Here is a 15,862-nt window from a genome sequence, read left to right on the forward strand (position 1 = left end):
AAAAATGTTATTATATTATATATATATATTTTTTAAAAAATCATAAACAATGATTTTGTTTAATTTTTCATAAAATATGTTTATTTATTTGAAATTTATATAACAATGATACAAATTTAATAAAAATAATTAATAAATTCTATAAATAAAAGTAAGCAAACATACTTGACAAAGAGACGATTTGTTGTTAAATCAATACGATATATGAGTTCTAATTATGTCTAAGTTGGCAAAACACGACCAATTTAACATAAATATATTGCTAATTAAATATAAAATATTTTAAAAAGTTCTTGAATAATTGACTACATTTATTTGGCCAATTGTTATTAAATTCTTCCATTTATTTTTAATTTTTATTTTTAAAAAGAGTAGCCTTCGCATGCTAAAATTTGAGATAATTAAGAGTAATTTATCATTAGTTGAGGTTATATAAACATTAAATACAAGCAATATACAATGCAATTTTATTTATATTTTTATTAAATTTGTATTATTATCATATAAATTTTAAATAAATAAACAATATTATATAAAAAAAAAAAGTGAACCAAAACATTGCTTATGATTTCTTTTAAATATATATATAATATGATAATTTTTTAAAATATAAATGATAATTTTTGTAATAAAAATTAAGATTACGCATTATATATTGTTGTTATAATGATAGTTTATAATATTTAAATTTATATTAATATATGTATTAAATATTTAGTATAAGATAAATCTATATTCAAAGTTATATTCATAATAATATAAAGGATGGACGAACCAAAATGAGGCATTTAAAATATCAGAAATCAAATTCGAAAGATTTAAAGGTCAGATAATAAATTTTAAACATCAAGTGCATGTTTATTTAACTCAAAATATAACGTGGTGAACTTTTAAAAGAGACATTCTTGTTACAAATATGTCGTCGTTTATGAATAGTTAGACACGTGGTAGATAAAAAAATCCATTGCCTTTTATGTCTAAAATCATGTGGTTAGTCTCAGCAAGGGACGACATTTATCTTATTATATATACAATTCTGGTAAGTAAACATATAAAAAAAATTACATTTCTAATTATAAATTAAAATAGGAAACATTGAAACAAACAATATTGCAACGATAATACCTGTACGTTTTACTAAAGAATCTTGAACGCCCCGAACAGTTATTTTGGTTCTAGCCACCAGCAATTACGCGGAGAGTCGTGAGATCAATAACTGACAAAAATTGATATATTCACGACGGTATAATGAAGAAACGGCACACCACAAAACTATCTCAGTTCCGATCACCGTGGTTGTTTACTTCCCACGATGTTCGTTCTGCCAGTGATATTAGTAAAAGTCTCTCCGGTAATTTTCTCAGAAGAGACTCAAAATTACCAACTTCCTATTGTTTAACGAATCGGAATTCAGATTAAGAGAATGAAAAGATGAAGACAAGCTGGTCTTGAAAATTGAAAGGGAGAAAAAGCCTTGTTACTTTCCACTGGAATTTACATTCTTATGGAAAGGCCAGAGATTTACCAGTCGCTCGAGGACTGCCGCACTCTTTGAAAAGTAGCCAGAGAAGCCGGCTGGGGTTGATGGTGGTGGAAAGTCTTCAGCTGGCATTGCAAATGGACGAATCATTTTCTCCATTGTCTCTAATGTCAGATATGATCCCACCTCTTGCAGCCTCTCTGGACCCATTATTGGTAGTGTGTGTTCTTGATGCAATGAAGCAGCTTCACTGTCGTTTTTCTAAATTAATTGGAACCAAAAAATAAAACACTTTCATTAAACTGATAATAACAAATTAGAAAAGTTGGACAAGGTTGGTTGCTCAGTTCCAACTGATTACCTCCAAGGGGGATAAATCTGCGCCTCGGCTAAAAGTCATCTCAATACGGTACCTTTTTGGGTCTTCTAAAGCTACCTGCCGTTTCAATTTCACAAACACATAACTGCACTCAACTTAATGATAGTAATATCTCACCAAGAAACAAATATGGTTCTGACTTGTTAGTTCAACAATGCCAGCAGTAATTTGTCATTTAGAAGGCACTTACGAGAGGAAAGGAATATGCTCAGAGTTGTGGAAAATTACATGTCACTTTTAGTTTTAAAATCTATTATCACGCTGTATCATCAAATTTTGATTTTTATGATCAAGCTTGTTACATAAGCAAATTTTTGTTAAAAGAAGTTGCTGGATTCAGGTTGATCTATATACAGATCTTATTTGCTCGGTAAAATAATATAAAGATAAATGTTAGCAACAGTAATTAGTTGCTAATCCTGTCAGACAGTTCTTATAGTTACAGTTAGCTTAAAGAATGGTATACTCGGTCCAGGTTCAAGCTTCTGTGGATGTATCTTAAAAGAAAAAGATATACTAGGCAATCGTTAACAATAACCTCAAAAATACATACCTCCGTGTTCTCAAACATCCTCAGCACGATGTAACTCATGTAGTCAAGCTCCTTAGTTTTATGTAAGCGTTCCAAAGCACTGTGACAAACAAGGCTATCCTCTTCTTGAAGAGATTCATCCAAATTGCAGTACCGAAGAACATTCATGAGAGAATGTATATGTGATTCCTGTCATCAAATAATAACATAAATTAGGAGGATAAAAACAATTCGGAATTAAAGGAACAAGCTGGTTTCTATAAGCGACTTAGTATTAAATCCAAAGACAAGAGAGATCATATCCTGCCTTCACTTCAGTTACGGGAATTATGGGTTAAAGGAGAGGAATTGCCTCTCGTGTAACTTAAAGCTAACTAATGTGTAAGATTGTAAGGCAGATTATTTAGCTATACAGACAAGTCAAATAGTGATCTTAAATGGACATCACTACCATAGATAATTAATTGCACAACTTAAAGCTAGTCAATGAGTAAATCAGATTATTTAGTTATACAGAAAAGTCAAATAGCAATCTTGATTAGAATTACCACAGATAATTAATATCACAACTCAATGCTAATTATTATGTAAAGCAAATAATTTATCTATACAGATATGTCAGATAGCAATCATAATTGGATATCATTACTATAGATAACTTACAGAACACCAGTATTCTCATTTATGGAAAAAAAAAACTTTAGCCTATGACCATTGCTTGTTTTCCTTACGAAACCTCACTCAGCTTTTCAAAGATTTCCTCTTCCCCTCCCTTTTGTAAGTATTATGCGAAGGCACGGCCACACACACATACATATATATGCCACTTTTATAAGTATTAGAATGATTAAATTTCATTGAAACCACAAAATGGTAAACCACAGAAAAACAGGTAGATGGTAGGTAAAAAAAATCACGATAGTTCCCCTCTTCCTGGTCTCAAAAGAACAAGGATCTAGAAAATAAATTTGAAAAATTCATTTATCAACAAGCATGCTCTATTCCGCACATTTCAAATCTTTTATTCAGATTGATTTTAGCTGGAAGAGTTTTTACAAGACAAAATGTTTGTAAAGAAGGAATCTATATGTCATAAAACAACTTGAATTATAAGCACTTTGAGAGATGATATTTGTTTCAAGACTTTACCTGCCAAGTTCCAAAAGTATTTCAAGCAATTTTAAATGATAAAAAAAGTATGTTCAATAGGTTCTCAAACCCATAGTTGGAGAGAGAATTTCCACCCTCACTACAGACATCAATGAGCTACAGGCATATAAGAGTGAGTGAAGATTTTACTGCAGGGAGAAACATAAAAGCAAGATAATAGAAAAAATTGCTCTACTCACTGATGTAAAGTATAAGCGTGTGCGCACATGGCGTTCAGGTGTCTTGACATTTGCATACCTGAAAGAATAAAGAGAAGAAAAACATGAATCAAGCAATCATAGTTTGGAGACGTAGTAAAATTGCATTAAAAAGACTCATATATTCACTTTGGATCCAAACGGTATTTGGGCTCTTTATCATCATCTTCATCCTGATCCAATGATATTTCGCTTGTAGTAGTGCTGGTTCGTCTCATGTCATCATTCTTAATTTTAACCTTTAGCATTTCACTACTGCTGCTTAATTTTTTCATGTCATCATTCTTAATATTGAACATTGATTGATATTCTGCATCTTCCTTCTCAGTATCAAGCCTTGAATCTTGCTCTTGGCTACACTTCAACTCAGCAACACTGATCGCTTCTTCACGAGTATTCCTCAGATCGATCAACATTTTACCCAGCAGACGGCGAGCAATCTGATATGTAGGACATACAATTCTGTTAGAAATGGAGCAATTTGAGAACCCAAGCCTAAATAAAAAGTTCTCCTCACTGCACTTTTTTTTTGGGGGGAAAGAAACCAATTTGAAGACTACCAAAGATTGCTAACATCTAAGCAGTGCCCTACAATGCTATGTCTAAGATCGTTAAAACAAATTTGTCAACATGGACATCAGTTTGGCCTACATCCAAGTATCTATAAGGGAAATTTCAGAAATATTTATTTTCAATGTCTTAAGGAAACATGCTTCTATGGAACAAAACAACATGAACACAAATTACACGCTTACATTACCAACTTTCATAAACATCAAGCTCTAAGAAACATTTCAATTGTTATAATATACAACATCAATATTTAAGAAACATTCAAACATTTAAATTGTTATAATATACAACATCAACAATATTTCAGGATTACAAATTTCAAAAATATATTTAAGTTACTATAAAGAAATTTCTTCAATCATAGAGCATAAGTTCATGTTAAAATCATATCTATTAAACCCAACATCCTGTTGGCAAGCTAATAAGAATAATAGGATAAGACAGCAAGAAGCTACCTTTGAGCCAATCTTGAGCTTCTGCTTTGGATTGATTCCATACTCATTTGGAATTACACCATCCGCAAGTTGCTGCAATTGTCATAAAATAAAGAGGGCTCAGAAAAATCTTCATAAACTGACCTCATTTGATATGCACATATTACGTATACATTGTTGCAAGCGAGTATCTTTTTCCTTGTGTGAATTTTTCCTGAAGCATAGAGAGAGAAAGACTGATGAATGTGGTTAACTTTCTTTCCATACCTGAGCAACTTTAAAGAGCTCATCCAACCCGTCTAAATTGAGATGAGCATTGTGCAGCAGATCATATCTGCCAAGTGATCAATCAAGACAACAAATAATTTTTAGCAATGGCATAGTTAAGTTAAGATTTGGTTTAAACTGCTTCTTTTCCTGACTTTGCATTAAAGAGCAGTAGAGATCGTACAGGCTAAAAGTATATATTAGAATTTAATGACCTAAATGAGAGGGAATAGAGTCAGGAGGTTCATGCAACAGAAATGAAGAATGGAGAATTGTAGCAAATGCATTCTAAAAAAATAATATCAGGCTGACATCATAAATTGAATAGGCGTAAGTAAATAGAATGATAGAAAAATGTGTAGACAATTTTGTCTAACCCACCCGCCACAAAAAATAAAATAATACAAGCATCCAAAGCTGAATGATAACAGGTAACTTACTTGCACGAATCATAGACATCAGGAATTTGAGTGATATCAAACCTCCTGCAAGTTAATCCACATTATCAGAGACTGACTTTCATAAAACATATGTAAAATATTTAAGAATAATAATCTTGGCTTCAGATATCATATTTATTTTAAGAAAACTGACTGCTGATTTAGATTATATCCTAATGTCTAGATGAATTACAAATTGAAAAAGTGAAATGTTTTGAGATATATATCAATGTTTCAAAAGAATACATGAATCTGTTTTGGCCCCCATATATAGGCTATGCTTGGATCTTGGGAAAAATTTATGAGGAAAAGAGTAGAGGAAAAAAGGAGGAAAATATTTCCTTAAAATCTTATAAGAGACTTTTTTTTTTAATAATTTTCTCTTTTTTAATATATTTATAATTGTTCAAAATTTTATAAATTGATACTACATTTAAGATTTATTTTTCTTAAAAAAGAATTCTCAATATTTGTTTGGATCCAAACATGAGAAAATGATATCCTTTGGAATTAACTTTTTTCCTCTCCTAAAATCCAAGATCCAAACAAACGGTATAAAAAAAATGTTACACAAACAAGAATTTGCAAAACCACATTCAAGAGTGAGACACAACCAAGATAAAGTAGAAATAATAAATACTCACACTTTACGTTCGTTGTACAAGTCTCTTTCAAGCTTTCTCCAGCGAGCATACATCAAAAGAAATCCTTCGCTACCACATGGTAATCCAGCAGCAATACGGTCAATATCAATATTTGTCTTTCCAAGTGCCTTTGCTTGGTCGTAAGGGGGAATCACATCATAAGCACTAGACTCAGTAAGTTCTTCATCTTCATCTTTAGCTAGCAACCTTACTTGTTCTGTAACCTTCTTAGTCAATTCTACCTATTAATCGATTCAATATTATTTAGATGTCATATTAGCCATGAAATAAATGTTTAACGATAATCTTCTTAAAAAAAATAAAAGTGATTACCAATTTTGGTAGAAGGTCAAAAGCATTTAATGGCAGTCCAGCTCCATCAGCCATCCATGAAGGTGAACCATTGCTGTGAGCTGTCTTGGCACAAGAAGTGATGATCTCATTTAACTTTGCCTGCAAACATATAATGTGGAAAAGAAAGAATTACGACCTGGGAAAGAACATACCACAAACATTTAGGAAGATTGAGTAAACCAATGTTGAAATTAGAGGAAGAGAGGAACATCTTTTGATATTCAATATAACTGTTAACACTAAAAGATGTTGTACTGCAAAGAATCTGATCAGTCAAATAATGAACTAATTAGATTTGCTCTACTATTTTTGTAATCTATTCTGGGTTGCTGAAAAGCCCTGCCTTCTGTGCACGTTGAGGCTAATTGAACATTAGCTCACTGATCAAATCCAAGAATTATAAAATAACAATTAAATTCAAATAGTTTAATTACGAAATATTTAACAACACACACACACACACACACACACACATATATATATACATATTTTTGTTCTTTTTGTCTTTTGCTAAGTTCTGAAACAGGGTGATATATAATCATTGCGTGCTAGTAGTGAGAATAAGCATAATAACCTTGGCCTCTTTTATCTCAACACTGGCATTGTCAAGTCCGTCCAACATAGATGAGTCCTTGCTTACAAGGGAGACCTTTAAAATATGACACAGTCAGACTCAGTTCTGATTCCTCAATGACCAAAAGAAATTAAAACATTTTTAAGATAAAAGCCAACCAGGATTGGTGTTAGTTGTCCCTCTAGATCAAGGAGGCCTTTTGCAAATGCAGCGGCAGACATCTGTTTATAATTGCATTAAAAATCGTGTTACTCATTGAGGATGCCAAGTTTACGATTATCAATACAAGCAACAAAAAATTGATCTAAAAGTTTGAAGAGCAGAACAAGAAGAAAAGTAAGTGAAGCTTCTCGTGCAGATGTACCTGCACACGACCCTCATCAGAACTGTAGATTTTAAGATCATGACGATATGTACTATGAAGGCGAAGCAGGCCAGTTCCTTCACCTGCAATTTTATAAAAAAACATTTTGAAAAGGAACTTAGAAAAATAAATCGTAATCAGAAAGCACTATGATTGACCACAAAAACATAAGCTGTTAACCTTTCCCATGCTTCTTAAGAAAAGGAAAACATCTAGAAGTCAAAACTACATGGTTTCAGGAGGTAAAAATGTTTATAGAAAGGTAATTGACAAACAAAAAATGTGCATGCAAAAAGGTAAATTCTGTCCATTACACATAATGTTGACTTCCTCTGAAGTTCTTGCCTAAATCATTATCATCAGGTATCTGGATGTATATTAGCCCTCCCTCCCTACCTACCTACCTATGAGCAACTCCTACTCTTGGGCCAAGAGTGACTATTTTTAGATGAGTTGTCATGGACTTTGGACACATGTTGTCTAGGAAAATATGTTCAAGAAAATTTATTGCATGAATTCCAACAAGTATGAAGGTAACCTGGATACATATTATTTCGGAAATATCTACCGAGTTCTTCAGCCTGAAAATAGATGAAAGAAATGAAAAACTAAGATAAATAAATTAACTACAATATAACAAATAAAGAAGACATAAAAGTAATACATCAGCACCTGCTTCCTGCCTGCATGTGTCAGGACACCTCCATATTTAAGGACCATTAGAGCTTCAACTGGTCGTTCCTCCTCGCCTTCACCATTAGCTTTTGCTACTTTAACCCACTTTAGTGGCTTTAACTGAACCTTTCTATATATTCCAGAGAAATGTCCCCCCTGAATATAATAATTTGCAGATGATTAGAGGCAGTTTAATGGTATATTGTAATGAATTCAGGACTCAACTCACACATAGATAATCTATACCCTTGGATCACATTACAACTAGCTGAGTATTTAAAAGAAAAATGCTAAATCTGAAATTACTATGGAACCTCTTCAAGGACAGCTTTAACTTGGCGAAGTTTTTCAGCATGCTCAAAATCTTCTGCTTCACTGTCACTTTCTCGACCTGGCCTAAACAATGCAAAAAATAACTAAAAATTAAGAACACTTCTGTGCCACTCAAGGCTAGCTCACGTGGTTGGGTATGGATGTGTGTTGAATGGTGAGTTCAAGTCCCTTGTAAAGGTTTCTTAAAAAAATAATTAAGAACATTTCTGCTTTTTCATATAAAAATCAAATATCAAACTGTTTTACATTTGCCATAAAGGACTTCAAACACCATTAAATTTGAGAAAGGAAGAAAGGTGTAAAATGATGCAAGTTATGATATACATAACAAATGGCAAGCTATAAATGTAATTCATGAAGGGATCTAGAGACTACCTAATACGAGGTACAAGCATTCGAGTGGCATCTAGCAGATCTTGCAACTGGACAGCACTTTTCAGTTTTGTCTACACAAAGAGAACCGGCAACTAGTGGTTAGACTATACAATATCTCGAGCAAGAAAACGTTAAATGTAAAAGTAAAAGGAGCAAATAATAACTTCAGATCTAGGGCGTCCTCCATTGTACTTTAACATCAAGTTTAGAAGCTTTTCCTCGGTCACTTTCAGCTTCACCTTTTGTTTGGGAGTTCTATCACCACTGCTCAAAAACATAGCAAGGCTTAGAAGGATATATATATATATATATATATATATAAATCTTTTGTAAAACCAAGAGAAGAGGAAGTGAAATATAACATACTGACGAATGATAGCAATCACACATCGTAACTCCTCAGACTGCCCAAATGTGCCAATGATTCCACTTCCTTGACGAGTTAAACCCTCAGAAGCCTGGCTTGGTTCATTGCTTTTCCATGGTAAAGTTGGCGGAATTACTGAAGAAAGATGAGGAGCTTTGGCATCTAAAAACATCTTCCTAAGAACACAAGCAGCATCATCGTAATACCTGCATTGAGGAAAAATAAACACTTACTCTTGCCAAGAAAGGAACAGAAGTGCCTGACATCATTAAAAATATACATATATATGAAGCATTATAAAATCTTAATGAAAACAGGTAAGTAAAATTAGTGACTCAATGAGCCAAAATAAGATCCACCAGTCAGTAAGTTTAAGTACTGAATCCAACACATTTGAGTGAAGGTTCTATGCAGGATTAAGAGAACTCATTGTCACTAATTGATGAAAATGATAAGAGCTTAATGAAGAATAAAATGTGTTTGTCCAGCTACAATCATCACGTAGAATCTCAACATCTTAAGCAGTTTTAGGAGGGGGCAAGGGGCTTGCAAAACAAGGTCAACGACAATTCTTCTGAACATTCAAAAAACACAAATTTTCAGGCTGAACTGATGAATCAAAATGTAAGGTAAAAGTCATTGACAACATTAGACACAAATAAGCCACTACAGCAATAAGACCACAAAACTTAGTTATTTGTACAGCACCATCTTAAAAGCATTACTTGTAAGAGTTTTTCACAAAACTCCATCCGTTCACATCACAAACATAGGAGCGCCCCTCGCAACGCAAAAGATCGAATCCACAGACCTGCATACAACAAGAAGAATTGATAAATGGCCCAGAAGTATAGACCATTAATAAGAAAATCATCAGAGTATCTAGAATTATCATAAAAACTTATGAGGATTATAAAATGAGTACGACTTTAAGAATGGACCAAAGTATATTCCATTTCATTAGAAAATCATCAGCATATCTGAACATATGCATAGTTGTGTATAGGACCTTCTACATCCTAACTCTAAAAATAGAATGGTTAACAGTACTCAATAACTAGTGTTTCTGACAGTTTGATACTCAATGACTATAAGAACACCACATAACCCAATATTACATCAGTCTACAAACACTTTCTTCATACAAGAAGACAGAAAATTGGCACATGTATGTTGATTTAACATTTATATAGTAACCATGACCACAAACAAATTACTGATCTAAAACTCAAAACATTTCTGGTGGACAATAAAAATACCAAGTGATTATAACATGACCATGTTTTGTCAAATAGAAATATCATACCGATTGCCTGAATGCAATGCAGACTTCTCTCGACATTTGTTTCTCCATAGGTGTCAATAAGACAGGATATCGTACCTGTCAAATAAAATAACAAAATGTTTCACAAATCACCATTTCAACTCGTCCTGATGAGAATGTTAGTTTACTCTAGCATGCTGCAGAATATGTACCCCAGCAAATAGTTCCTAAATGCACCTCAAACATCAATAGTATAATATAAGAGAATCACTGTCACTAGCTTGACCAATGAGTCTCTAGTCAAATCAGATATTGAACATAATAACTTTCAAGTAGTTCCAATATCAATATTCCTACGGGTTTGGCTATTGTCTGGATGTCTGAGAGACACACAAATCTCAGATGTGGGAAATGGTACATAAGTCACACAGCTACTTGATAATAGCAAATGACTTGAGAAAACTACACGTAGATATATATTAACCATTTTGGACTAGAACAAGGTTACATGTACTTACTTCCTTGCCATCAGGATTTCTCATGACAACACCATCAACGACAGGAGACTTCCTTGCCTCAGCATGCGCATATTCAGGACCAACTGTGTATACCTGTAGCAATCATACAGCATGAGCTAATGGTGTATTTCAACTGTAAACACAAAAGCAAAACAATATATTCCACTAGAGTACATATTCCACTAGAGTACAGTAAACTCTACCATTTAAAAAACGTAATTCATCAACTATAAAGACATAAAGTGCTACTCCAGACATTCAATCATTTCAAAACTGACTTGAAAGATGCTAGGATAAGAAATAAATAAGATGCCATTCACTGTGCCTTTTTCTACTTGCAGAATTCAAAATACAAAAGAAATTCACTATGTAGGTAATATATACCAAACTATACAACCTTGACATCTGTCCCCCCGGTTGGCATAAATTCCTCATATATGTAAGAGCCCTCACGTCTCACTCTTCTAACCTCAGGATGAAAATCACTGGATCGATTGCCAACCTGAAATGAAAAATATGTGCACAAGTATATATAGCAATAATCATCAACGCTTTTCATGGGTGAACTGTTCATAGCTTAACATTTCTATTAATATGACAATCATTATGTTTAATTGTTATTTCTTTTTTCTATTTTTTTCTTTTTTTTTTTAAAATAGAAATGTGTTTAAATATTATTTCAAAAACATGTCATAATAGAAAATGATTCAAGATATCTAGTGAACCTCCCACCAATCCTTAAAAGCACATTCCACGTGGACTTGGACACTGTTACAATGTAACAGATAATAATCTCAAACAGCCACAAACCTTTATTAGCTCCAAGTCAAATCCATATAACATTAGAAAATAAATGGAAATATAGTAGCAGCTCACCTTTCTAAATAATTCCTTCATTCCTCCTCCTGCTGAGCTAGGGTAATATATCATTATACTATGATTATCCCCTTCACAGAAGACAAGACAGACAGTCATTCATTACAACATACAGGTAAAGCAATAATACATATTAATATAATATTTTAAAAGCTAAAATATTGGAACAAGCTTACCATCAACAGGCTTCTCCACAAATGGTTTCCAAAATCGATTATTGTGAACCTCAACAAAATCTTCTTCCTCGACAAAATAGTCCAGTTCTTGATAAGGCTTTTCTCTATTTACAAGGGCATATCTTGGAACAGGAATGCCATACATTTCAAGGCGCTTGAGCCCACAAGATTAAGGTATTAGTTTATGTCGTTCAACTTTAACAAACCATAAATATTGAAAAGAATACGTTACAAAATAACAAAATATTCTTTATTAAGAGAATTGTATTTTAAATGATACCTATTATTGACTTATAAAGCTAATCCTTAACCTCACTTACATCAGGCACTTTCTAATAAGTGTACACATGGCTAAATAATATTGCAAGTACTGTTAAAATAAAGATGAAAAAAAGAAAATAAACAGAAATAAGAACCAGACGAGCAATAATAACAAGAACCAATGACCATTCTAAATACCATATCACACCATATTATGTCTTTTCTTCCTAGTAACTTCTACAATTTTAAACTTTTACTTGGGTCATAAAGTCTGAACCTTTTGAACAAGTGAGCATATACAGAAGCCCAGAAGAACCAAACTGTAGTCTGTAATACTTCTAAATTTCCTCTTTCGATCCATAATTCTTTATAAGTTCAATTTTAGGCTTTAAGCAAGACTGTACACGTTCAAAAATGCTAAAGAGATGTAAGAGTTTGCAGAAAGAGATTTATTTATTTACATTTTTTTCATGTTGGGTGCAATTATACATCTGAAAACAGCTACCATTTTATGGAAACACCAAATAGAGGGAAAAAAAATCACTTCACATACCTCATACACCTTCCTTCGGTCATGAAGAAGGTGTTGCGGTTCCAGTTCATTAACAAGAAAAGGCCTAGAACAAAAAAGTAGAAGCTTATAATATAAATAAATATACGTACGCACACACATATGTAAGCAAAATATAAAAAACCAACTTTATGAGGAATCGAACATGAAGGAGTTTTGAAAAATATTAATAATAAACCAAAAACAAATAATAATAATAACAATAACAATAACAATAATAATAATAATTATAGTATCCCAAAAGACAAGCTGATAGTCAATCTCATTTTTATCAAGTACCATCCTACATGTTTATTCGGCAATAATTCTCATAACACTACATAAGTACTGCATGTTCAGGAATTGTTTCAATTCACCGAAATATTTAATACTACTCTTCCACAAGTTAATTAAACTTGGGAAGGATTTCTATGGATCTTTTAACACCAAAAGGCATTCTTCAGAAGTAGTCTTTATCTTTAAATAGTAATTACAATAATAAATTTTAAGAAATAATAAATATAAATATATTGTAATTAAAACTAACAGAATTGAGGGTTTCCACTACATGGCGACATTATGAAAATAAATTCTTACTTCCTTAAGGCTGCATATGCCTCAGCTTTCTCAAGAGGATAGCCATTGGAGTAGAAGGCAATCAAGCAATCACATATGGGCCATCTGAAACAACATGAATAAAGTCACAAGTTACTGAACCAGGATATCATCAACATCTCTATGTTTTCGTACTTGTACATGCTCATGTAAAGATTTCAGACCACCAAAGAAATACTTGGTAAATCACAATTCTATTGAATAGATTGTGACAAAACTGTTTGATCCACTAAAAGAACATACACTAAAGTTCCATGTTTCAAACAATCATTTAAAAATGTACCTTTCAATTGGCTCTTCGAGGATGACCTTGTCTCCAAAATGAATAATCTTACAGTATACACACAAACAAAGCGCAAATCAATAACAAATCCTAAATGATTTAGCTTTACTAGTGAAAACAAATCACAGATTAAAATCCAATTAAAAAAATATGCATACGAATGAAACAGATCAAAACAAATATCTACCTCAAATTCGCCAAATGCTTGTAATCTATCAAGAATCTGTTTCATTGGTGCAGAGAACATCTACATTCAATGAACAAGTTAGATACACGTATTACATATACCTCATGTGCGAGTGTAGTGTGTGCGAATTTAGAGAAAAACGTGTTACGGTTTGGATCATGAGCAAAAATGGCAAGACACAGTACAAAAAACAAAAACCTCGGGACCACTCTTCACCTTCTTTTCCATTACACACACTCCAATCGTGACTTTCTTTCCGAAATCTCCATCGTCTTCCATCGTTCTCTCAAAAACAACAGAATCTGAATCCAATTGCATTCCTAATCGTCAGTTCCTACTACTTTCACAACTAAAATCCAAGTGCTAAAACAAAAAACACGAAACCACAAAGCTCACGCTCATCAACGAGTCACCGCCATTGTTAACCACACAAAACTCTACAAAAAAAACAAAAAGAAAAAGTACAAATACAAATACAAAACAAACAGATTCATTTGTAGCGAAATGAGAGCAAGCGCATACCAGAGAAGAAGCAAATTTCAGGAAACTCGGTTCGCCGACTCGAAAGACAGACAGAGGAAAGTAATGAAATGAGTCACGGAAGATAAAAAATATAGGAGGGAGAGAGAGAAAAGAATGAGACGATTATAGGAGGCAAATGAAGATGAAAGTAATATATATGTAAGGGTTGTGTTGTGTGGAGATAAAAACATATTTATTTATCTATTTATTAGATTCTAGAATATACAAAGCCAAAACTGGGAGGAGTCTGGAGTGGCTTTGGACGACGACGTGGAAAGGGAAGTGCTTGTGACTAAGAGAGAGAAAGAGAGAGAGATTTGGATTCTCTCTGAATGCATTATAGCCATCTGTGTCAGTCAGTTACCTCAACTCCGAATATTGGTTGTGGTCCATTTAATTTTCTATAGGCTAATTCTCACCCAAGAAAACTGTCATTTAAGAGAAAATAAATTAATGAATTATCATTATAAATGGGTGGTGGTGGATTTTGTTCGGTACTACTTAAAATTATTTATTTGGACTAAATAAATGATCTTATTTGGTTTGGAAGTCTTGCTTTGGGATCTTTCTATCTGACTATGTTGCTCCTGTTTTTTTCTTTTTCTAATGGTTTTCATTTCATTCCAGTGTAATGACACTTTGTTTTATAATATAATTCCTAATTATTTTGTCAAATATAATAATATAAATTCATAAATAATTATTACTTAACATCTAAATATAGTTTGTATTTTAAAATATAATGTAATTAATAATTCCACAACTATTTCCAAACAGTCTTTATATATAAACACATGGCCATCTTACTAGTACTTGCTGTTTAATTCCCTAAAAAATTACTTATAATAGTCCTATGAGTATAATATATATTTATTTATAAACTAGTGATGTACAGTGTACTACCTCTACCTCACCCCAAAAGAATATTATATCAATTACCCTATAATGCACTCCAAATTCTTAACAGTTTAAATGCATTTCGTTCTTTTTCTTTTTTATTAAGGAAGGATTCACATATCTTAATCATTAAAAAAAAATTATTAACGTGCTAATTACATTTTATAAATAGAATTATCCAAGTAATATCCCATCCCAAATTTTTTACTTTGTAAAATGTTACGATTTTGTTAGTTTTTATTTATTTATTAATTTTTTTTGTAGGGAGTTTTTATTTATTTGTTAATAGGTCAAACATTCATGCCGGTTCAAATGGTCTAAAACGCCGATTGACCGTTGACTCATCAACTTGAGATTGCACGCCAATGGTTAGCAGATTGCATGCGAATTTGAAGACTTATTGTCAATTCAATAAGTACTTTATTCGGCGGAATCTTACTATTATAGATGGAAATATTTTGATTAATTCAATCTTTATCCAATAAACTGTATCACTTGGTTGGAAAGTCACTTTTTCACTTTCTTGGTTTTTTTAATGATTTGGTTTTGGAATTT

At 32.5% G+C, this 15,862-nt stretch overlaps 1 protein-coding gene across 6 annotated transcripts; it reads right to left on the reverse strand.

Moving 5' to 3' along the window:
* Positions 1-948: 948 nt before the first annotated feature.
* On the reverse strand, positions 949-14,677 carry LOC133818043 (inositol hexakisphosphate and diphosphoinositol-pentakisphosphate kinase VIP2-like). Of its 6 annotated transcripts, none has more exons than XM_062250726.1 (32): positions 14,411-14,677; positions 14,285-14,325; positions 14,087-14,190; positions 13,889-13,948; positions 13,702-13,748; positions 13,401-13,484; positions 12,807-12,870; positions 11,993-12,146; positions 11,817-11,887; positions 11,338-11,442; positions 10,941-11,033; positions 10,465-10,539; positions 9,884-9,969; positions 9,158-9,364; positions 8,956-9,055; positions 8,792-8,862; positions 8,398-8,479; positions 8,081-8,239; positions 7,947-7,989; positions 7,409-7,491; positions 7,203-7,265; positions 7,045-7,119; positions 6,450-6,569; positions 6,117-6,358; positions 5,473-5,517; positions 5,033-5,099; positions 4,787-4,858; positions 3,888-4,198; positions 3,741-3,798; positions 2,413-2,580; positions 1,842-1,916; positions 949-1,741 (listed from the first exon to the last, which is right to left on the reverse strand). In XM_062250726.1, exons 3-32 carry the CDS (start codon positions 14,165-14,167, stop codon positions 1,478-1,480), a joined length of 3,225 nt encoding a protein of 1,074 aa, XP_062106710.1. In that variant the 5' UTR covers positions 14,168-14,190; positions 14,285-14,325; positions 14,411-14,677; the 3' UTR covers positions 949-1,477. The 6 variants fall into 6 exon arrangements, with proteins under 6 accessions (XP_062106710.1, XP_062106712.1, XP_062106711.1 ...); XM_062250728.1 differs by having other exon boundaries at positions 14,105-14,190; positions 14,411-14,676; XM_062250727.1 differs by lacking the exon at positions 14,285-14,325.
* Between the last annotated feature and the right edge of the window lie 1,185 nt (positions 14,678-15,862).

The sequence above is a fragment of the Humulus lupulus genome, chromosome 2, assembly GCF_963169125.1.
Source record: "Humulus lupulus chromosome 2, drHumLupu1.1, whole genome shotgun sequence".
NCBI lineage: Eukaryota > Viridiplantae > Streptophyta > Magnoliopsida > Rosales > Cannabaceae > Humulus > Humulus lupulus.

Bases quoted from the DNA above. Each gene is read 5' to 3' on its own strand.
- LOC133818043 (XM_062250723.1), bottom strand. From the start codon at position 14,206: ATGCAATTGGATTCAGATTCTGTTGTTTTTGAGAGAACGATGGAAGAC. The intron at 13,949-14,086 runs GTTTTTGTTTTT...CATTGAATGTAG, and splicing joins AGGTGAAGAGTGGTCCCGAG to ATGTTCTCTGCACCAATGAA. The intron at 2,581-3,740 runs GTGAGTAGAGCA...ATTTGATGACAG, and splicing joins CACGCTTATACTTTACATCA to GAATCACATATACATTCTCT.